This window comes from Schistosoma mansoni (genome assembly GCF_000237925.1).
Source record: "Schistosoma mansoni, WGS project CABG00000000 data, supercontig 0080, strain Puerto Rico, whole genome shotgun sequence".
NCBI lineage: Eukaryota > Metazoa > Platyhelminthes > Trematoda > Strigeidida > Schistosomatidae > Schistosoma > Schistosoma mansoni.
This window is the reverse complement of record NW_017386030.1, coordinates 975540-997695: the sequence shown is the minus strand read 5'-3', so window position 1 is coordinate 997695 and position 22156 is coordinate 975540. Positions and strand designations below refer to the sequence as shown.

At 35.8% G+C, this 22156-nt stretch overlaps 1 protein-coding gene across 1 annotated transcript in view; it reads left to right on the top strand.

Moving 5' to 3' along the window:
- Nucleotides 1–7914: 7914 nt before the first annotated feature.
- The window catches only part of Smp_198810 (serine/threonine kinase), a gene marked incomplete at both ends in the record, with an annotated part of 40444 nt that continues 26202 nt past the window's right edge, over nt 7915–22156 (top strand). Inside the window, 4 exons of the mRNA XM_018790508.1 lie at nt 7915–7980; nt 18469–18567; nt 19564–19684; nt 19732–19862. Of these exons, the coding sequence (XP_018646238.1) occupies nt 7915–7980; nt 18469–18567; nt 19564–19684; nt 19732–19862 (417 nt within the window). The remainder of the gene's footprint in view (nt 7981–18468; nt 18568–19563; nt 19685–19731; nt 19863–22156) is intronic.

Below are 22156 nucleotides of genomic sequence, written 5' to 3'. Positions count from 1 at the left end.
CCACTGTGTATTGTGTCCTATCCACATGGAGTATTTTTATTCTAATTTCCTATTTAGCTAGAAGCTGGTTTGTTATCTCTAACATTAGCCTGTTGCTAATGGTAGTTTTGGTAGTTTACAAAGTTTCACCTGTATACAGTAGAACTATATTGACGTTGGTATTGAAGATTATGATTTTAGTGTTGATTTGCAGACAGTTGTTTTGAGTTATATATATATTCTTTAAATGTTTCAATCTTTGTTATTAGCTTATAAGAAAGATAATTCCTATTTTAGTGTGGTTATTTTGTTACCATATATATATATACCACATAAGCGAAGATGGATAGTGGCTAACAGTGGAATCCAGGACGAGCGTTTCGTCCTATCTGGGACTCGTCAGCTGGGTGTACTTGCATCTCAGAGTTGATGTTCACTCTGGGACTCGAACCCAATACCTTTCACTTTAAACGCCATAGCGTTATCCACTCGACCACTGAGTCCTGATAGCCACTTAGATTTACGAAAATCTCGTATGAGAGTTTATAATAAATTTATTTAAGTCATTCATGTATATATCAGTTCTAATTATAATAATACTTTGAATCAGGATCTATGGACTTTGATAATTTATATATACAGTGAATCTGTTATTCTGTCCGTTAGTCAATCAATCAATCATAAACAACATAGAAGTTCCCATTTTATATGGATCACTGATCGATGTTAGACTATCGTTGAAAATCTGGAAGTATTGAACTTCTGTTTCGTTATAGTATAGGACTTCTCAATAGTGGAGTTCAACCAGATCTGTTATGAGATAGTAACTCAATGAAAACAATGGTGAACGGTGGTTCGATTTCGTGGATTAGTTGAAGTTAGGCATCAACACCGTTGGATGCCGACCGGTTCAGTAGTCTATATGTTAAGCGTCACATAAGTATAGAGTAATGCAACAGTTTTGTATTGTGACTCGATTTGAATCAGATCATTTCTTAAAGAAAGTAAATGCTATTAGTATTAGAATTACCAATATTCATTACAATAAGAGACTATAGAATGAGGAAATATGATTTATAATTATTAGTAGATAATTGTGAAGATAGTTGAGATTCCTTTTGTTGAGATCATGAACCGATCGAAGCATTGGATTTCCGTTTCGTCTTAGTACGGAACTCCTAAGAAGTGCATACCCATAACTCTGCACTTGGGATTCGAACCCAGGAACTATTGGTCTCGTGAGCGGACGCTTAACCTATAGACCACTGAGTTGGCCGATATCCAACTGTGTTAATGTCTAACTTCACACAATTCACGAAATTGAGCGACACATCCACCATTGTCTTCAGTAAGTTACTATCTCACAATAGACTTAGTTGAACTCCATTGGTCATTGCTTCTCAATAGAACTCAAGGAAATACCCCATGAAGCTAGTGAGTAGTGAACATATGTTTACTATTCTATGAAAAGTGATTTTTTTGGTAGATATTATTGTAATTTGATAGTTGAAGTCATGAGTTAGTTAAAGCTAGACCATCATAGAATATCTGAAAGCACAAGATGGTTGTTTCATCCCATTGTGAAACTCCTCATCAGTACTCATTCATAATAGTACAAAACCGATAATTCAATTATTCAGAATGAGTATTATCATTACATAATTAACTATTTGGATTGATTCTATTAAATAATTCAAACAACAACAAAACCAATCTTATTAGATACATTAAAAAATAATCAATTTTTATGAATCCATATTAAAGTAACCATCCCAATGGAGCATAGGCCGTCAACCAGCATTCTTCAACCCACTCTATCCTGGGCCTTTCCTTTCTACAATATTAATTAGAATACTCAATACAAAAGTATTTTAACAAGTTTCTTTTGCTTATTTCTTCGTCGATTCTGACGATCACATATTGAGTCATGATCAGTTAGATGTTAACAGTCCAATCAATCAACATCTGAATAATGTACATTCTTTCCGATGTATACTTCCAGTAACCATAATGTTCCTGATGATGCTTTTCTTAACTTGTACAGTAAAAGATTGTAAACCTTTCTTAAACTCACTTGAGTAGGTTATGCAATTCAATAGACATGGGGGTTTCGCTGATTCCGAGTACTACTAAGTTGTATCTTCTCATTTCCATTGCTATTTGACTGGTCTTCCCTGTCTCCCACATTGTCTGGACGTTCCATGTACCTATAAAGAGTGTTGCTCTGGTTGTTAGAAGGTGCATCGGCCTCGTGATCTTTGAAAAATTTCGGCTTTCATCATGAGGCGTCATAATTATTCCTTCAACTCCCAGAGCAGAGTTCAAATGGTTTGAATTACTTTTTCTGGTCAGCGTTTTTTTTAGCGAGTTAGCTTTTCTACGGGATGGGGTCGCTAACCACATGCCAAACCCTCCTCCTTTACCCGACCTTGGGACCGGCAGTAACTCTAGAAGAGCTACAGGCGGAGTTAATTCAATAGACATAATGCTGTAATAAAAACAAACAAGCGAAAGACATAACTTGTTGAAATATCTAGATAGATCTCAGAAACAAATAGTCCAGTTATATTCAAATAGGCGGTGAATTCAATTAATAATTCAAAGTATAATCAATCTAATATAAGAATAAGTAAACTATTCATGGATCTTTAGGATTATTTGAATAAGAAAAATAAAAAAAATATCCCGGTTTTTGTTTTACTAACGCCTGTTACTCCCAATGGAGTATAAGCCACCGACCAGTATTCTCCAACTCACTCTTACCTGGACATTCCATTCTAGATCTATACAATCGCTGTTCGTTCTTCTTCTTATGTATGTTTCCATTACTCAGTGTAATGTGTTATTTAGTCTTCCTCTTTTCCTTTGGCCTTCAGGATTCCATGTGAGGGCTTGCCTTGTGGCGCAGTTGGGTGATTCCCTCAATGTATGTTCTATCCACACACAAAGAAAGTAAAATCAATGTAAAGATGACCATATGCATAATTCAATGAAATATATAAACATATCTATATACCCATATGCCTGATTGTTTTTTAAAAAGGGTTTATCTTATCAGTAGTATTTATTAGATCTTATTGTGATAAATATACAATTTTCCGAAAAGGGGATTCTTTTATGGAGATAGTAATAGTCTTTCATAGTTGAATTCATGAGTTGACTAAAGTTAGATTACTATGAAAAACCTTGAAGCAAATAAACAACCAATTCGTTCTAGAATGGAACTCTTCAGCATTGCACATCCATGATCCTACATACGGGATTCAAACCCAGGACCTTTAATCTCACATGTGAACTCTTAACCTCTAGATCAATAACCTGGTCGGTATCCAACGATGTTAATGTCTAACTTCAACCAATCCATGAAACTTTGCTACCGTCCACTATTGTCTTTAATAAAATGTTCTTACAATTATATACTGTTATAAAGATAGGATACTTGTTATAACGCTAGGGTTTCTTGTTATAACACTTCTTTCACTTTTTATACATATGTAGGACTTTAATTTACCTTAGACGAATATCTACACTAGATTCCCACCCAGTATCTATTCTACAGGACTTCAACACACAACTCAGATCAAGAACATGAGATTAGTCTGACTATAACGTCAATATATTTCCACACCGAAATCGGACACAATCCAAGAACAACGAACAGTCAATCAATAATAATCAAGATAGGGGAGTATATAACACAACCAATCATTATCATTCTGGCTGACACATCATATACAGATTTTAATAAAACGTCTATATTCTTGATTGGGCGACAACAAATTGTTTTTCATGTGCTTACTTACTTACGGCTGTTACTTCTTGTGAAGGAGAATAAGGTTACCGCCAGCATTCTCCATTCAACTCGGTCATGGATGTTCGATGTTCGATTACGGTTATCGGTACAGTGTGTTCAACGGTATAAGTTTTTACGTTCCTCTTCACAATTTCAAGTTCATGCGTGTTTCAGTTGAGCGATTTCCGCAATGTGTTTTGTCGTATCCACTTGGATTGTCTTTTCCTAATTTCCTATTTAACTAGAAGCTGGTTTGCTCTCTTTCATAGTAGCCTGTTGCTGATGATATATGTACAATGGATATTGAGTATGTTGTGTAGACAATTGCCTATGAATACTTGTACTTTCATGATGATAGTTTCGATAGTTTTCAAAGTTTCACCTCCAGACTGTAGAACTGTGTTGACTTTGGTATTGAAGATTGTGATTTCAGTGTTGATTTTCAGACAGTTGTTTTGAGTTACATATGTTCTTCAACTGTAAGAATGCTGTCCTTGCTTCCTCAATCCGTGCCCTTATGTCTGAATTAGATCCTCCTTGTTCATCGCGGATCCTGACTAGTTACGTGAGAGCTTCCATCTCTTGCAGTGCTTCTCGATGAAGCGTGATTGGGTTGGTATTCTTTGTGCTGTATTTGAGGATGTTGCTTTTTCCCTTGTGTATGTTGAGGCCTACTGATACATAGGCTACTGCTACACGGATTGTCTTGACCTGCATTTGTTGGTGTGTATGAGACGGAAGAGCCAGTTTATCTGCAAAGTCCAAATCCTGACTATTAACTGGATAAAGCTACACAAGGTTATTTTGAAGTCTCTTAAGTTCATCTGCATAGTAATATTTCTACTTAAAAGTTTTCAAACAAATCTAAATGTTATGGAGCGAGATTGTTGTAGGAAATAGTCAATCGGAAACCCTGGACCTAAGTTTCGTTCTACTTGGCACCCGTCAGTAAGGTGTACCTGTAATCATAAGGAAACTGATGCTCTCTGACGGATTCGATCTCAGCTTCACAATCAGAAACGTTACCACTAATCTATCTGTGCCAAGACTGACCTCCTATAAGACTGTAATATTTGATCTGTGCCAACAAGGACCTGACATACATGCCATTGTTCACTACCCAGTGATCAATCAATTGTTTATGCAGTCATTTATACTGAACTTCAAAAATTAAATCCACTATAATAACCATGGTTCTCATCAACTTTAATGAAGTATCACAGTACATGATGATTGATTAATCTTTAAAACTTCATTTGATATAGCAATGGAGGCTAAAATCAAAAGTGTTTTAAATACTGATATTTCTGGTTAGGGTTATTTTTAGCGAGTTGGTTTTCTACGGGATGGGGTCGCTAACCCCATGCCAAACCTTCCTCCTTTATCCGGGCTTGGGACCAGCAGTAAATCCAGAAGAGCTGCAGACGAAGTTAAATACTGACATACTGAACAGATTTTTTTTTAAAAAACGTCAAAGTGTATTTAAAGTTGTGATTGGTAAACTAAAGTGTAAACATGAATGAGTTATAGCCAGTAATTAGATTATGAAACTACTTAACAACACAACATACATGTTTAGGTTATAATCAGTGTAGTTACCTACAATTATACATGGAGTGTAATTATAACTTATACAGCTTGTAATACATTTACCTCATCTTCATCTCTAGTGTAATGAATGAGAACATCAGTGGGGACAATCGAACGTATTTCATTGCAAACTTGACTGTTCCTTTGCAATGTTAATCAATCATCTCAAACTTCACTGTTCCTTCATTTCTATACCAATCTCTTTCTGTTCTCTTTCTTTCCTTCTCTACTTTCTCAATCTTCTACTGCCAGACATTTTATTCCTGACTCGCGTTGTATACTATTTATTTTGATATAAGTAACATATATCACTGTTATACTAAATCTTAGGAAACTGAGACAGAAATAATTCATTCATATGCATATTCTACACCTTACCTGTTCAGAAGCGAATAAAAAATTGACTAAAATTCATATATTCAACGTTGAATAGATGAGACAATGATATTTTGCATCTGAACTAATAGTAAACTTCTGCCATGGAATATAAGCTGAAGGTATTGACTGCTGGTTTATTCGCTAATCGAAATACGACTTATTCAATCTTTGTACTGTGGTATACTAATGACGTTCGACAGGTATAAGCAGCATAGAGTCCACACTGATCGCTTTCCTGACTAGCCCTGCTAATTGAGTTCAGAAAACCAATAACAACCTCTACTCTTCAAATTCTACATTTCAAACTTATTTGGTTTATATACACCAGTCAAACAGATCACGTCATACCATAAAATAGGAATTAACATTCATACAAGATCAAGCCAAAATTTTTTTGTGAATATGGGAGACTGTAATTAATAGGATCAGCATAACTCAAGAACTGCAAATCGTATAATAATATTCTATGAGTCATCCTATGGACCGGCGACCATAGCATATTGAAAGCACCGGTTCTTGTTCGATCACCGCAGTTAAGCAACGTTAAGGTCGGTCAATGCTTGTATGGGTCAAAATGAAGCTTACAATAAGAGGAATATAGATATACATAATCTACTTACTGAATAGTTATACAATAAGAAAATACATACAGTAATAATGATGTAATTGTGTTGATAATCATCTTGATTAAACTAATGTAACTGAAAACAAAGAAAAATGGAAGAAGAAGCCTTTGTGGATATTATTGTAATTTTAGTAGTTGAAATCATGAATCGATTGAAGTTAGACCACCATGGAAAACCAGGAAGCACTGGGATCATGGATGGACACTACTGAGGGGTCGCACAACAGTGCTTCCACGTTTTCCATGGTGGTCTAGCTTTAATTGAGTCATGATGTCAACTTTTAAAAAAAGAAGAGTTATTTTTGAGTTAAAAATAAAACTTAGATTAAATTAACTGAGAAACAAATTCAACTAATCTGTTTATTCACTTGGTATTGTTTACTTGTATCTTCTCTTTGTTGTTTAGAACTACAATTGATCAGTCTCTCGATGGCATATGTGCATTCTTTGCAGATTGCCTTGATATTGCCTTAAGTAGCTAAATGGATAATGTGATGGCATTTAAAGTAAACGGTTCTGGGTTAGAGTCCCAAAGTGACACATCAGCTCTGGGATGCAGATACATCTTACTGACGAAACCGAAATAGGATGAAACGCAAGTTCTATACTACACTTCTAGCCACTATGCATCTTTGCCTAAAGAGCTAGTAACTTAAGGCAATATCGAAGAAATCCATACAGTATGGACATATGCCAAAAAGAGACATATCAATTGCAGTCCTAAAAAAGTGGAAAGATACAAGCGAAATACAGTAAGTGATTTTAAATTTAACCTCATAGGACAACCAAGTTACTATCAGAAGTCAGCAAACAAGTGAATAAAATGATGGAGTTTAAAATCCAACGTTACTGGGTTCGAGTTCCATAACGAACATCAACCCTGATATGCAGATATATATCCAGTTGACGAAACCCAATTAGGACGTAGTAGCTCGAGTCCTAGATTCCAGTTCTAGTCAATATCTATTTTTTACTTTTTATAGTTGAAATCATGAGCCGATTGAAGTTAGACCACCATGGAAAACCTGGAAGTACTGAATGGCCGTTTCGTCCTATTATGGGACTCCTCAGCAGTGCACATCCACGATCCCGCACTCGCGAGATTCGAACCCAGGACCTACCAGTCACGCGTCAGAGCACTTAACCGATAGATCAAAAAAATAAATCTTCAAATCCAATAAACATTACATAATATAACCTTGAACTCCGCCTGTCGCTCTTCTAGAGTTACTGCCGGTCCCAAGCCCGTGTAAAGAAGGTGGGTTGGGCATGAGTTTAACAACTCCATCCTGTAGAAAATTAACTCGCTGAAAAAAACGCTAACTAGAACTAGTGGGGGGCCTATGCTCCTCCACGAGAGGTAACAGGTGTAAGTAAGCAAATAACTATTATGACCTTGAATAAGGTTTTATCCAATCAACAATGATTTAAATTAGCAATGACCTTGTCCAATAAATTTAAAATGATATAATCAATACAAAAGTAATATATATTTTATATATGAATTTGATTATATGTATTGGATATATTTATTACATAATCTTCATTTATGTCTTCGGAACTTGAACCTCATATATTGAAACGTTTTGAAATTGAGAAGAGAATAGGTAAAGGTGTAAGTGAAATCTATTACGTAATAACTGTAGTTTGGTACTATTTCATATGAATCAGTGTTCAATTCATATTGTTTCATTGTACTACTACTCATATGATTAGGTATAGATAGATTCAATGAGCTAATTGACATCAGTGTTTTACTCGTTTTTCGTTTTTTTACATCAACCATGATATTTGTATAGTTGAAATCATGAGTCGATTGAAGCTAGACTACCACGGAAAACGTGGAAGCACTGAGCCGCCGTTTCGTCGTGGTGTGGGACTCCTCAGAAGTGCCCATCCATGATCCAGAATTTCGGATTCCAACTCAGGACATGTTGATCTCGCGTGGGAGCGCTTAAACTATAGACCACTGAGCCGGCCCACATCCAACGGTGTTAATGTTTAACTTCAAATAATCCACGAAATTCAACCACCTTTCGCCATTGTCTTCAATGAGTTAGTATTTCACAACAGACCTGGATGAACTCCTGCGGTCACTGCTTTTCACTAGAACTCCAGGAAATACCTCTTGAAGCCAGTCACTAGTGAACATATGATGATTATTATCAGAAACTACTACATTCATAACCTAAACAAGTTTACTTTCCATGATATGTAATTATATTCTGTTTCAATGTTTTAAATGAATGATTCTACTCACTTCATTTAAACGGTTACTCATTTGACTCAATCTATGAAATGATATCTTTACACTGGTTACAATGTTTTAGACTAGAATGAAATTGTTATTACTAGTTTAAATTCCTATTTCGACACTTCGTGAATATTAGAAGGGGGTTTTGTGAAGGCTTTAGTAATTTTATATAGTTGAAATCGTGAGTCCATTGAAGCTAGACCATTATGGAAAATTTGGAAGCACTGAACAGCAGTTTCGTCTTATTGTTGGACTCCTCAGTAGTACTCATCCATGATCCCGCCTTGCGAGATTCGAATCCTGGACCTATTAGTCTCACGCTCAAGTGAGGAACAAATTGAGCGATGAAATTTCTTTTCCATTAGTTTTTCATTATAGCTCTACAGTAATAGATATTTATATGTATGAATTACATTATTGAAATAATACACATCAAATCGGTTATGTTACGTAATAATTATACGATGACATATCCATTATAAACTAACACAAGAATATTATGATCATAGATGGATAGTGGCTAGCAGTGGAATCCAGGACGCGCGTTCCATCCTATTTCGAACTCGTCAGCTAGATGTACCTACATATATCGAGGCAATACGGATAGTATGCACATATGACCAATAAGAGACTGATCAAATGAAGTCCTAAACATCAATGGGAAGGTTCAAACAAACAATACCAAGTGAATTTAACATTAGAGTGACTGAAAGAAAGAGGAATAATAATCAAAGTAATTAAATTCAACTTAGTATTGTTTGTTTGAATCTTCCCATCGATTTTTGTTAGGACTGCAACTGGTCAGTCTCTAATTGGCATATGTGCATACTGGGCGTATTGACTCGATATAGCCTTAATTCACAAGCATGGTAAGCAAAGATGGACTCAATGGCCGAGTGGATAACGCGATGACGTTTGAAGCGAAAGGTACTGAGTTCGAGTCCCGGAGTGAACATCAACTCTGAGATGCAGGTACATTCAGCTGACGAGTCCCAAATAGGACGAAACGCTCGTCCTAGATTTCACAGCTAAACAAAATAATTGTTCGAAAATCAAACAGTTGCTACGTTGCATGATATCTCAACGGTAAAGAAAGAACTAACAAAATATTTTGATGAATGGTCAGTAGGATAGTAATTATGTAAGAATTAAGAGATGAATATTGAGAATAAGTAAAATACAAAAATGGAAGGAATACAGAAATAGTTTATCAAAGTTCTGCTACTAACTCCCTATACCGATGGCCAAGATAGCAAGAGTGGTTGTACGAACTTCTTCTGGATGGAAAGCTTTGGTTTGTGAACATCGATTGAGATGACTTCAGCAATGGGTAAAAGACGAACTCATAAACCGTGCGGTAAATTGAATGGAATATGGTAGACAACATTAAAAGCTTTATTCAGATCAACTTGATGACCTGTGTTCACCAAGTGAGCGAGAATAGAAGTTTTAATCCCCTTTACCTGTCCTTTGCTCAATCACGACGGATGGTGTTCTGTTATACGATGAAGAACTTGCTGAATTGTACGCTTTATATAACTGGCTTCACAGGAACAGTTGAATTAGTAATTACAAACGGATGTGGCGAATTCAGGCAACCTCTCTTTATAATTCGTTCACTGCAATTGGTCAGTCTCTTGTTGGCATGTGTGCATCCTGTGTGGACTGCCTCAATATTGCCTGAAGTCAAATGCTTTATAAGCAAAGATGGATAGTGGTTAGTAGTGGAATATAGTTTGACTCGCGTTTCATACTATTTGAAACTCGTTATCTTGGTGTATCGGTATCTCAGAGTTGATGTTCCCTCTGGTACTGGAACCCAGTACCGTTTGCTTCAAACTCCATTGCGTTATCTACTTAGCTACTTAGTCCTGAGTTCATATTTATAGTTACTAAAATGAGATAGCTTACTAGTTTGTCAAGCAATTTGTATAACCTTTTGAAATATTCCCACAGTTATATCATTGTATCAGGATAACTTACAAAATTATTAGTTTAAAACGCTAATTATGTAGGTGTACATTGTTTTCCCCCAACGAATATACCTAAACGAATTACCTCCCCCCTTCCATTTTGTTTGATAATAGAATAGTATACTTCAATATAGTGTCGAACCTACAGAAGTGAAGATAGAAAGTCATTACATTCCTTATGTACAATCTTTCTTTTATATATTACCACCACTAAATATATACTTCTATAAATCTGGTGTTCATCTTCTTGTGCTAATGAGGTATGACAACTTGGACCGATGCATATATGTGCCTGGCCTTACGTTGTAGCTGACTGACTTAAATGCTTTATCATACTGTAATGAAAAAGAATACATTTGGGGACAACACAAAATTACACAACATCTTAGTGAAATCTGAGAATCATTACAGTAAATACTTCATTTACTAAGTGTCAACCAATCGTCTAAGACTTGATTATTCCTTCGTTTCCACACCTATCACTCACTTCACTTTCTATTGATGATACATACTACTTACATCTGTCGACATTAGTAGCATATACAATAGTGAAACTCATACCAAAAGTGTATCCCATTGGTATAAACAATTGAATTTCATTCCGTAGGTCCAATGTTCGAATCAAGCTTGACTTGTTAAAATTTAAGTGACTAAGTAGAAATATTAATTATAAATGTGTTTTAATGCAATTCACTTAACCTACAAGCACTGGACGGCAGTTTCGTCCTATTGTGAGACTCCTCAGCATTGCGCATGCACGATCCCTTCTCGCGAGATTCAAACCTAGGACCTATCGGTCTTGCAAACGGGCGCTTAACGTCTAGACCACTGAGCCGGTTAGCATCCCATGGTGTTAATGTCTAACTTCAACCAATCCACGAAGTTTGAGCAACCGTTCACCAATTGGCTATTAAAAGTAATATAGCTTTGATTAGATGTCTGATTATTAAATTACTGTATATCATTTAATATCCATTTTATCATAGGTAATCCAATTTAGAATATTAAAAACTCTCAATAGACTCAATGTTATAAATTAGTCAGTGAATTGTAATTTCAGTCAGAGGAGGGGAGGTTTGTGAATATTATAGTAATTTAATAGTTGAATTCATAAGTCAACACCGTCGGATGCTGGCCGGCTCAGTGATGAACAGGTTAAGCGTTCCTGTGCGAGACCGATAAATCTTTGTTTCGAATCTCACGAAGCGAGATCATGGATGCTCACTGCTAAGGATAAATAAATGACAGCTAATCACCAAGTGAAAACAATGTTATAGATATTATTTGAATAATTACAAATTAAATGCTTATACAAAGAAGGAATTTACTATGATTTTGTATATATGATACAGAACATTCTTCGATCAAACATCTGATATTGACTAAGTATTATTATTATGTCAGTAAGGTGTAAGAGAGAAACTGTTATACCTTGTGAGTTTGTGGCCCTATTAACATAAGACGTGATGATGCCGCCAATTAGAATACAGTGAGTTATCGATCGGACCATTGACGCGTAAAAACTGCACAATCAGTCTAGAGTCCTTATCGGTCCTTGCTTCCCGTCTAGCTCTGTCTATTAAGTACAGAACATCAATAAATGGTCTCTGAGGTATCAATCTTTTATTTCAAACATACTAGGTTTATATACCAACTAGACAGACCACATCGTACCATAAAATAAGAAACAATATTTGTACTAGTTTTAGCTAAATGTGGCTGTCAATGTGGGAGACATTAATTAATAGACCTATCATCCTAAATTTGATTGGTTCGTCCATAAATTAAAGTCTCACCCACCTAGTAATATGTTATTAATTTTACATAGTTAAAATCATAAATCAATTGAAGCTAGGCCACCATGTAAAATCTGGAAGCACTGAGCGGTGGTTTCGTCCTGTTGTGGGACTCCTCAGCAGTTTTATTAATTGTCTACAGTACAAACTAATTTCAAATGGGATCAGTTCTTTATATCATTTAACATAATAAAAAATATCTTAATAGTTGAGATCATGAATCAATTGAAGCTAGACCACTATGAAAAACCTGGAAGCACTGGACGGCCGTTTCGTCCTATTATAGGACTCCTCAGCAGTGCACATCCACGAAACGGCCGTCCAGTGTTTCCAGGTTTTTTATTATATCTGTTTATATAATTTAAAACTTATATACTTAACCATTGGTTGATGAGACAATAAAATAATTACATAAGGGAACAATAAACCTCTCAAAGTTATTAGTGCATCATGTTAACAAGTGACGACAACCATCAAAAACAAAGTCAAGACGTGGTATTCTGTTGATTGCTTCCAACTACCTAACATCTCAACAACTGTCTTTTATAAACCTAAGTACTTCATTTGAAGATAAAATTTATCACAGATTATCATCCCTAGCCATTGAGTTTAGATACCTAGTATCATTAATGCTTACTCTCCATAGTTTAGATTGACAAGATTGTCTTCTGATTTAGCCTAATGTCTTATGAAACATCGGTATATTCTATTTACTAAAAATACTACCCAAGTTGTTTATTCAATGATGTAGTACTAAAATGAAATAAAGTTTCATTACGGCGAACGTTTGGTGATTGTTAATTGAACACCAGTTTGTTATGGTAAAGACTTTGTGGAAATTATAGAACTTTATAGTTTGTATCATGAACTAACCTAATCCAAACATACATCAAGAAACATTATATATCTATGTCATCCTTGTACACTGTGCCTTAGCAATCATTATACATCATTCCACCAGAGAGAATTGAACCATGTACCTTAAATTCTTGTGACAAGCGTTCAATCTTTAGATGAAAGTGTAGTCTCGGCTGATATGTTAAGTCCAATTACCATATTATAGCTTCAGGACAAGCTACCTTACCTACCCATCATGAGTCACGTTTTCACCTTGTTAATTATTCACTTATCAATCCTGACTGTGTTTTATACGAGCGTATTTGTGTACACTTCTTCTCCTATTCATCACATGTTTGTAACGTATTCTTATCTGACTATAAATATTGATTAACGCTTGATGAAAGCGAGTTGTCTTACCAGCCATCTCCAATGCGTATCATTTTCGCTTCGTTCTCTCGAGTTGGCTTACCCGCCATCGCCAATGCGTGTCATTTTCGCTTCGCTCTGTTCTGTTCCCTTCGCAAAGCGAGGTCGTGGTTGCGTACTGCTAAGGAGTCCCACGCTATGACGAAACGGCCGTCCAGTGATTTCAGGTTTTCCAAATTGGAGTCAGATCTAGACCCCCTATAGAATTGGATTAGAGACATTGAGGGAATCATATTTTAATTTCATATATTAATAATATTTGAGGAATATTCATATGATTTCAATATTGTCACATAGATACAGTGATTCCCTGATTTTATTTCTCATACTCTTTTAATCATTCTCTATCTTAAAATGTTTGAATGATGATTATCAATGAACTTTAAGTAGTGTATTAGCATTTGAAAAGAAAGAAAAGCATTGGATTCGAGTATGACTGAGGATAGTACCATTGAAATGAATGTAAACCCAGTTGACCAGTTAGATACATGGGTCCTTAATTCCACTGTTGGTTTCAATCAAAGTAAAAGGTCGAATTGAATTGAACTGACTATAATTAACATATACAGTATAACATAGTGAATAAAATTCAATCACGATTTTGCCCCGAACAGGATTCGAACCCAGAGCCTCTTGGTCTCGCGTATGAACACATAGTTTCTACACGAAACCCACTTCTGATAATAATCATCATATGTTCACTAGTGACTGGCTTTATGAGGTATTTCTTGTAGTTTTAGTGAAAAGCAGTAACCACAGGGGTTCAATCAGGTCTATTGTGAGATATTATTTCACTGAAGATAATGGTCGATGTGTCACTCAATTTCGTGGATTAGTTAAAGTTAGACATTAACACAGTTAGATGTCGGCCGACTCTGTGGTCTATAGATTAAGTGTTCGTGCACGAGCCCGATGTGTCCTGGGTTTGAACCTCGAGAAGCGGGATCGTGGATGCGCTCCACTGAGGAGTCCCACGACATGACGCAATTTGCCGTTCAAAGCCTCCAGGTTTTCCATGGTGGTCAAGGTTCAATCGCTTCGTGATTTCAAGTATTCAAATTATTTCTAATACCTTCAACGAATCATTCAATTTGTATAAATGTCCGTTGTATAACTAATTTGTAACTATAATATCTTTGATATTCTTCATGAATAAGTTAATATTCACCTGATCATAATAGATCGACGCAAGGTTAACCACGTTAGCTCTGTAGATCGATAGGTTCTATGTTTATAAGCGTTCCAGGAATTTCCAGAAGCCTTAGTTCATCTAAAATACTATAGATTCCCTAGATTTTCTTTACATAAACGAAAATTGCAGTAAAGAGTTTCTTCCTTACTTCTCAGCTTTTCTCTCGTGTTCAAGCCGCTGTGTAGATTTAGCCAATGGGCTATTAGTAGAGCTTAGGAACCGAATCTAGCGTTCAATTAAATGACTTATCACATTCTTCCTATTCGTATCATACTATCTCCTAATTTGTTACTTTTCTTCTATCTTACTTTCTTGTTTCAGTGTGGTAACTTGAAACAAGGCATAGATATGACAGACACTACTATTCTTATGACTGAATGACTGAAATGATCCTAGGTAGTTATCATTCCGTATCATTTCCATAAACAATTGTCTATATCAAACAGTGTTAAACATTACAATAACTTAGATTTATTAACTCAGCCTAAGGATGTTAAGAAACAATCAACTATGATTCATAATTGTGTATCGATTAGATCCAACCTTTTGTAGAATTGAAGAACAAAGGAAACAAAGGTCAATCTAAAATTCGTTATCTCTGTAACGTATGACTGGTTAGCGTTTTTTTAGCGAGTTGGTTTTCTACGGGTTGGGATCACTAACCTCATGCCCAACCCTCCTTCTTTACCCGGTCTTGGGACCGGCAATAGCCACTGGGGGAGCTACAGGCAGAGTGGGTTGGTGAATGCTGGTCGGCGGCCTATGCTCCATTGGGAGTAACAGGTGTAAGTAAGTAAGTAAATAATGTATGATTATAATTGTCCAATCTTGTTGACATATATCTATCGTCATGATCTATTCAGTTTATTTCAGTAGATCAATACTTGGAGAAAATATATTGATTTATGATTATTATATAATGATTATAAATAATTTAATAAATTTACTTTTTACTTACGCCTGTTACCCCTCGTGGAGGAGCATAGACCGCACACCAGCATTCTCCATCTAACCCTGTCCTGCGCGATCTTTTCCAGTTCTTTCCAGTTAACATTCACCTTTTCATATCTTCTTCTATTTTCCGGAGTAATGAGTTCTTCGGCCTTTCTCTTCTCTGCTTCCCTTCCAGATTCCAAGTTAGGGATTGCCTCGTGATGTAGTTTGATGATTTTCTTAATGTATGTCCGATCCACTTCCAACGTCTTTTCCTAATTTCCTCTTCATCTGGAAGTTGGTTTGTCTTCCCTCATAAGACGCTGTTACTGATAGTATCCGGCCGGTGAATGTTGAGTATTTTGCGAAGACAACTGTTTATAAATACTTATACCTTCTTGACGATGGACTTAGTAGTAGTTCTCCACGTTTCAGCTCCGTAAAGTACGACTGTTTATAATTGATAAATGTCATTAATAGGCAGTTTCTAGATTTATTCAGTGTTTCTAAACTATCTTCTCCAATTGAAAATATATTGAACTTTTACTTTACTTACTCATTTATGCCTGTCACTCCTAAAGGAGCATAGGCCGCCGACCAACATCCTCCAACCCACTCTGTCGTGGACCTTCCTTTCTAGGTCTATCCATTTCTTGTTCATTCTTCTCATGTCTGTTTCCGTTTCTCGGCGTAATGTGTTCTTTGGTCTTCCTCTTTTCCATTGACCTTGAGAGTTTCATGTGAGGGTTTGCCTTGTAACACAGTTGGGTGCTTACCTCAATGTGTTTCCTATCTACTTCCAGAGCTTCTTCCTGACATCTTCCTCCACTGGAATTTGATTTGTTCTCTCCCACAGTAGGTTGTTGTTGATAGTGTCTGACCGACGGACCTGAACTTTGAAATGTAATTTTCTTAAGAATTAGTTCCTGATTCATTGAATGTTTTTTTTAACATCACTTGTTACATGTGAGAAATCGATGATGCAATCCTGAAATCAAAATTGACCATTGAAGAGATTTCATTTTGAAATGAACAAAAAGTTTTCATTAGACCATTTTGTAATCTTTAGACTATAAATTTTATGCTTTAAGCTGGATGGTTCGATCGTGAAGATTTCATCATTCTTCTGAACAACATTATTAGCACAAACCTCAGGTACCCAAAGTTCTTGCTATTCAGAGGAACAATGAACACTTCATAACTAAACCATCTAGCTCAGAGATCAAAACTCCACCAAAACCATCCACTTGAGCTATAAATCATCATTACTATTAATTTTATAGTTAAAAACACTTTGCTTAGCATGTGCAAGTGAATTGATAGATGTAAATGAACCGTAGCTTGTCTTTGCATTTAACTAGCATATGGGGATATATTACAGTGTGGTTCCATAGCACTTACAGAAATGCAGTTAGTTGTTCTGTACTTGAACATGTGATTGATTCTAATCATAGTTGAAATCATCAGTCGATTGAAGCTAGACCACCATGGAAAACCTGGAAGCACTAGACGGCCGTTTCGTCCTATTATGGGACTCCTCAGTAGTGCACATCCACGATCCCGCTCTCGCGAGATTCGAACGTGGTTGCACACAGCTGAGGAATCCCACGATAGGACGAATTAACCGTCTAGTGCTTTCAGGTTTTCCATGGCGTTCTAACTTCAATTGATTCATGATCTCAACTATTGAAATTATCGTAACTTATAGTACATTATTTTAGTAGTAAATTGTTTAATATTATATATTTGCCCTTAATGAATGAAAGTATTTATTAACTGTATGAGTTCAATAAAATATCATTGATAAGTCTTGCTAATTGTACGCTATTCTCGGTTCCTAAGCTATTCTTGTAACCTCCCAGCTAAAACTACACAGAAACTTGAACATGAAAGAAAAGGAGCAAAATATACAAGAAGTACTTTACTCTAAAGGTTCATTCATGTACAGATAACATAGGGTTTTTATAATATTGGGTTTTCCCTGAATATTTTGGAATGTTACTAAAAATAGTAGCAGTATAGTAATCAACCAATCAGAAACCTCACATGTGACTTCATTTTCGTGATATTTCTAGCACAACTTTTACTGAACGCTGATTGGATAAAATGCTTCTTAATGTTTCTTGAGCCTTTTACAAGAAGTTTTCTGGATCACTCTAGCAATACATTCAGGCAAATGATAAATTCATATATATCATATATTCATTGTCATTAATCCAAATCTAAACTAAATATCAATATTTCAGAGTGTCTTGTTGAATGTCATGTACAATGCAGGATCTATATTGATAAAGAAACTTTTCAAACTTAAACCGAAACAGATATTTTACATTTAAATAAAAACGAAAAGAAAGTATCAGAAAAGGGTCCCACAATAGGACGAAACGGTCGTCCAGTGCTTCCAGGTTTTCCATGGCGGTCTAGCTTCAATTGACACATGATCTCAACTATAGAAAAGATACTAGTTCATGATGGATTTCAACGATATATGTTACCATTAGCTTGGGACTGATTAGCTAGATGTATCTACATTATACTGCTTATATTAACATTGAAACTAGAAACCAAGTGCATTATTCAATAAGCTACTGAATCATCTTGCTGTCAATAGTTCTTTATATCATCATTCAGTTACCCCCATACTTTTTCACTGATTGCCTTTCTCTTTATTTCATCATATATTTTTTAGGCATATGGAATCGTATGGAAAGCGATTAATCGAAAGACAAAAGAAGTTGTTGCATTAAAAAAAAATTTCGATGCATTTCGTAATCAAACAGATGCACAAGTTTGTAAAATACTACTATTATTATGCATATATTTTTAAAACAATATTTGATTTTAAACAAAAAATGTATAGTGGGTAGTAGCGAAATTCAGGATGCGCGTTTCATCCTATTTGTGACTCATCAGCCGGATGTACATGAATCCTAGAATTGATGTTCATTCTCGGACTTAAACTCTTGGATGTAGATTCATCCAGCTGATGAGTCACAATTAGGACTGAATGTACATCTTGAATTCCAGTGCTAGCCACTTTCCAGTTTCGCTTATAATGCTTGTGACCTAAGACAGTATGAAGGCAGACTGCATAGGATGCATATATGTCATTCATTTATTTAGATTGATTTATTTAAACACATAAATATTGGTACAAAGGGGCACCAAATAGATATGCGCCGCACTAGTCTCATTTGATTCGGGTGAGGACTAGTATACTGCCCAGGTTCCCGAACTGAAGCAGGTGGTTTTCTTAGGGGGTCACACACGGAGTCTTTGACCTAAAGATCTGATCCAAAAGGCAGTGGAGCATCGTGAGGAGATGCAGTTCCATGGTAGCCGGTGACCAACGATTGGTTCATACGCCATTTGTCCCCTCAGGATCCTGGAGTCAGCCCATGTACACCATTGGTTTGGAATGAGAGTTTTACAACTCCCCTAGGTAAATTTTCTGTGTCCACCAACCCGGTTAAAGCTCCTGCCAGACATTCGCTTATCGTCCTCTTACTTTCGTAGACAACACCCCGTCACGAGAAGGCAGTGATTAGGACTTCCCTGGCAGTGGTTGTATGCACGTGGCTATGATAGAACATTTCGAGAACGATAGCAGACTCTCCACTCTTGATCGTACCAGGGCATTCGGGGGTGCATATATGTCCATAAGAGAATGATCAATGATAAGATTCAAACAAATAATACAAGATGAATTGATTATTACGTTTTGTATCTTTCTATTTACTTCATTTTTCTTTCCTACTCTTGTTTTCTTTCCTCTTTTTCATAGAGAACATTTCGTGAAATTGCATTTTTACAAGCATTTAGTAATCATCCAAATATTATTGGTTTATATAATGTAATACGAGCTGAATGTGATAAAGATATCTATTTAGTATTTGAATATATGGGTAAACTATCTTCCCTCTTTTTTTATATATATAATTCAATTACATAGAAACAGATTTACATAATGTAATACGTAAAGGGAATATATTAAAAGATATACATAAACAATATATAATGTATCAATTATTTAAAGCAATTGCATATTTACATTCTGGTGAAGTAATACATCGTGATTTAAAGGTAAGTTATTGGTTATAATGATGAATAAGTATTAAATGATCATTATGAAATAACATGAATTGATTGGAAGTTACTTACTTACTTACGCCTGTTCCGTCTCGTGGTGGAGCATAGGCCGCTCAACAGCATTCTCCATCCAACCTTTCCAGTTCTTTCCAGTTGTTATCCATCCTTTTTCATACCTGCTTCTATTTCCCGGCACAATGTATTCTTTGGCCTTCCTCTTTTCCGCTTCCCTTCCCTTCACATCATATTGTTGTCAGTTCTAGGAAACGTTTTCAATAGAGGGTTGCTGAACCGGATGTAAACTCAGTAGATGGCCGACGTCGAGATCAACAAAGTGGATTCCGCAAGGATCGGTGGTGCACGGAGTAAATTGCTACACTACGGATCATCATGGAACAATCAGTTGAGTGGAAGGCGTCACTACACGTCAACTTCATCGACTATGAGAAGGCGCATGACACTGTGGATAGGAGAGCATTATGGAAACTTCTTTGACGCTATGGAGTTCCTGAGAAGATTGACATGATCCAGAACTCATACAAAGGAATACAGTGCAAAGTAGTGCATGGAAGACAGCTGACAGATGCATTTCCAATAAAGACCGGAGTCAGACAAGGCTGTCTACTCTCCCCATTCCTCTTTATTCTGGTGATTGACTGGATTATGAAGACCTCGACATCTGAGGGGAAATACGGAATACAACGGACATCTCAGAACTAATTAGACGATTTGATTGAGGTTAGAAATGTTGTAGTTTAATATTTTTTTCAGGGTTAGATATGATGACTGAAAGTTTTGACGTTTGATTCCTGATGAGATTGTGAATGTGTTCAGCTGAAGAAAAATAGTTTTTCATTGATTCTTACTTTTAAATGGTTGTGAACTAAGGTCAGTCTTTAATGAATATTAATCTTACAGATAAGGATTGTTTTAAAAGAGAAATATATCACATTTGGGTAATCAGCATAAACGAGTAAGCAAGTTGTAGATTTTTTAATTTTGAATTTAAGACTTTTCGATTTCATCGGAAGTGTAAGTCAATCCAGAGTTTATAGAGATGGAAAACATAAACCAATCTAATTTAAACCAACAGTGAAGACCCGGGAGCACTGGATGGTCATTTCGTTCCGGTATGGGACCCCTGAACATCCCACATCACTCTTTCCTAATACGGGACATGGAACAAGGACCTTCGGTCTCACGGGTGAAAACTCAATCTCTGGACCATTAAGCCAGTATCCAGGAAACGGCCATCCAGTGGTCTAAATAGGATCGATTATTGATTTTATTGTTACTTACATTTTGATTACCATCCAGATAGTGTATATTTATAAAAAGTTGTATGTTTCAATTGAAAAGAATATAACTATCTTCAGTGAAACTTAGTACATCATTTACAAGTGAATATAGATTCAGATATCATAAATAGAATCTTAGTTCAACTAGTCTTCATCAATCATCAAAGGATAAGATTAATGATGTGATACCTGATACATCAAACGTTGCAGATGAACATAGGAAGATAAGGAAAGTGTGTGTGTTAGATTGTAGTTTTTCGCCTTTTCAATTTTCAACCAATGAATGTATAAAATGATATAGATGCATATAAAACGAAAAAAAGCTACTTAGGTAATGTTTTATTTAGTACTTTAGTAGTCATTCATTTTGAAGTTAATTAGATCGAACGTCAGTCGGTCACAACGTAGAACTTTGTACGTAAGTACATCAGTTCGAGTTGCCATACCACAGTAACACAGAGATGCAGTTGTCGATTCAAATCCCATAGTTGTAGAAGTAGTAAGAGTATAAGCATTATGTGAAAGATTAGGATTTGTAGATGTTATTGAAGGAGTATAATCCAATGAAACAAATTTGGAAAGAGAAAAAAATAGTGACATGAAGAATTCGGAAGATTCTTTATGTCTCGAATGATTATATTATCGACAAGGTTATCGATGAGCTCATCACTTTTAGGTGGGTATTCAACTGACTCTAATTAGATCGTTTGATGATTGAATAAATGATTGTTATTGAAGTATAAATCTCAGCCAACTTCGTATATAATCATCGACTTCATTCACGTTAGTGAATAACGGCATTAAGTAAGTCAAATACGAGAATGAATTTCGAATACGTATATTTCATACAATCATTGATTCAGACAAACAATTGAAGAAATGAAGTGAAGAAAGCAAAGTGAAGAGAACGAACGTAGATAACGAGTAGTTGAGAAGACAAACACTAATTGATATTTATAGTCAGAAGTAGAATAAGTTATAGAGATTTTA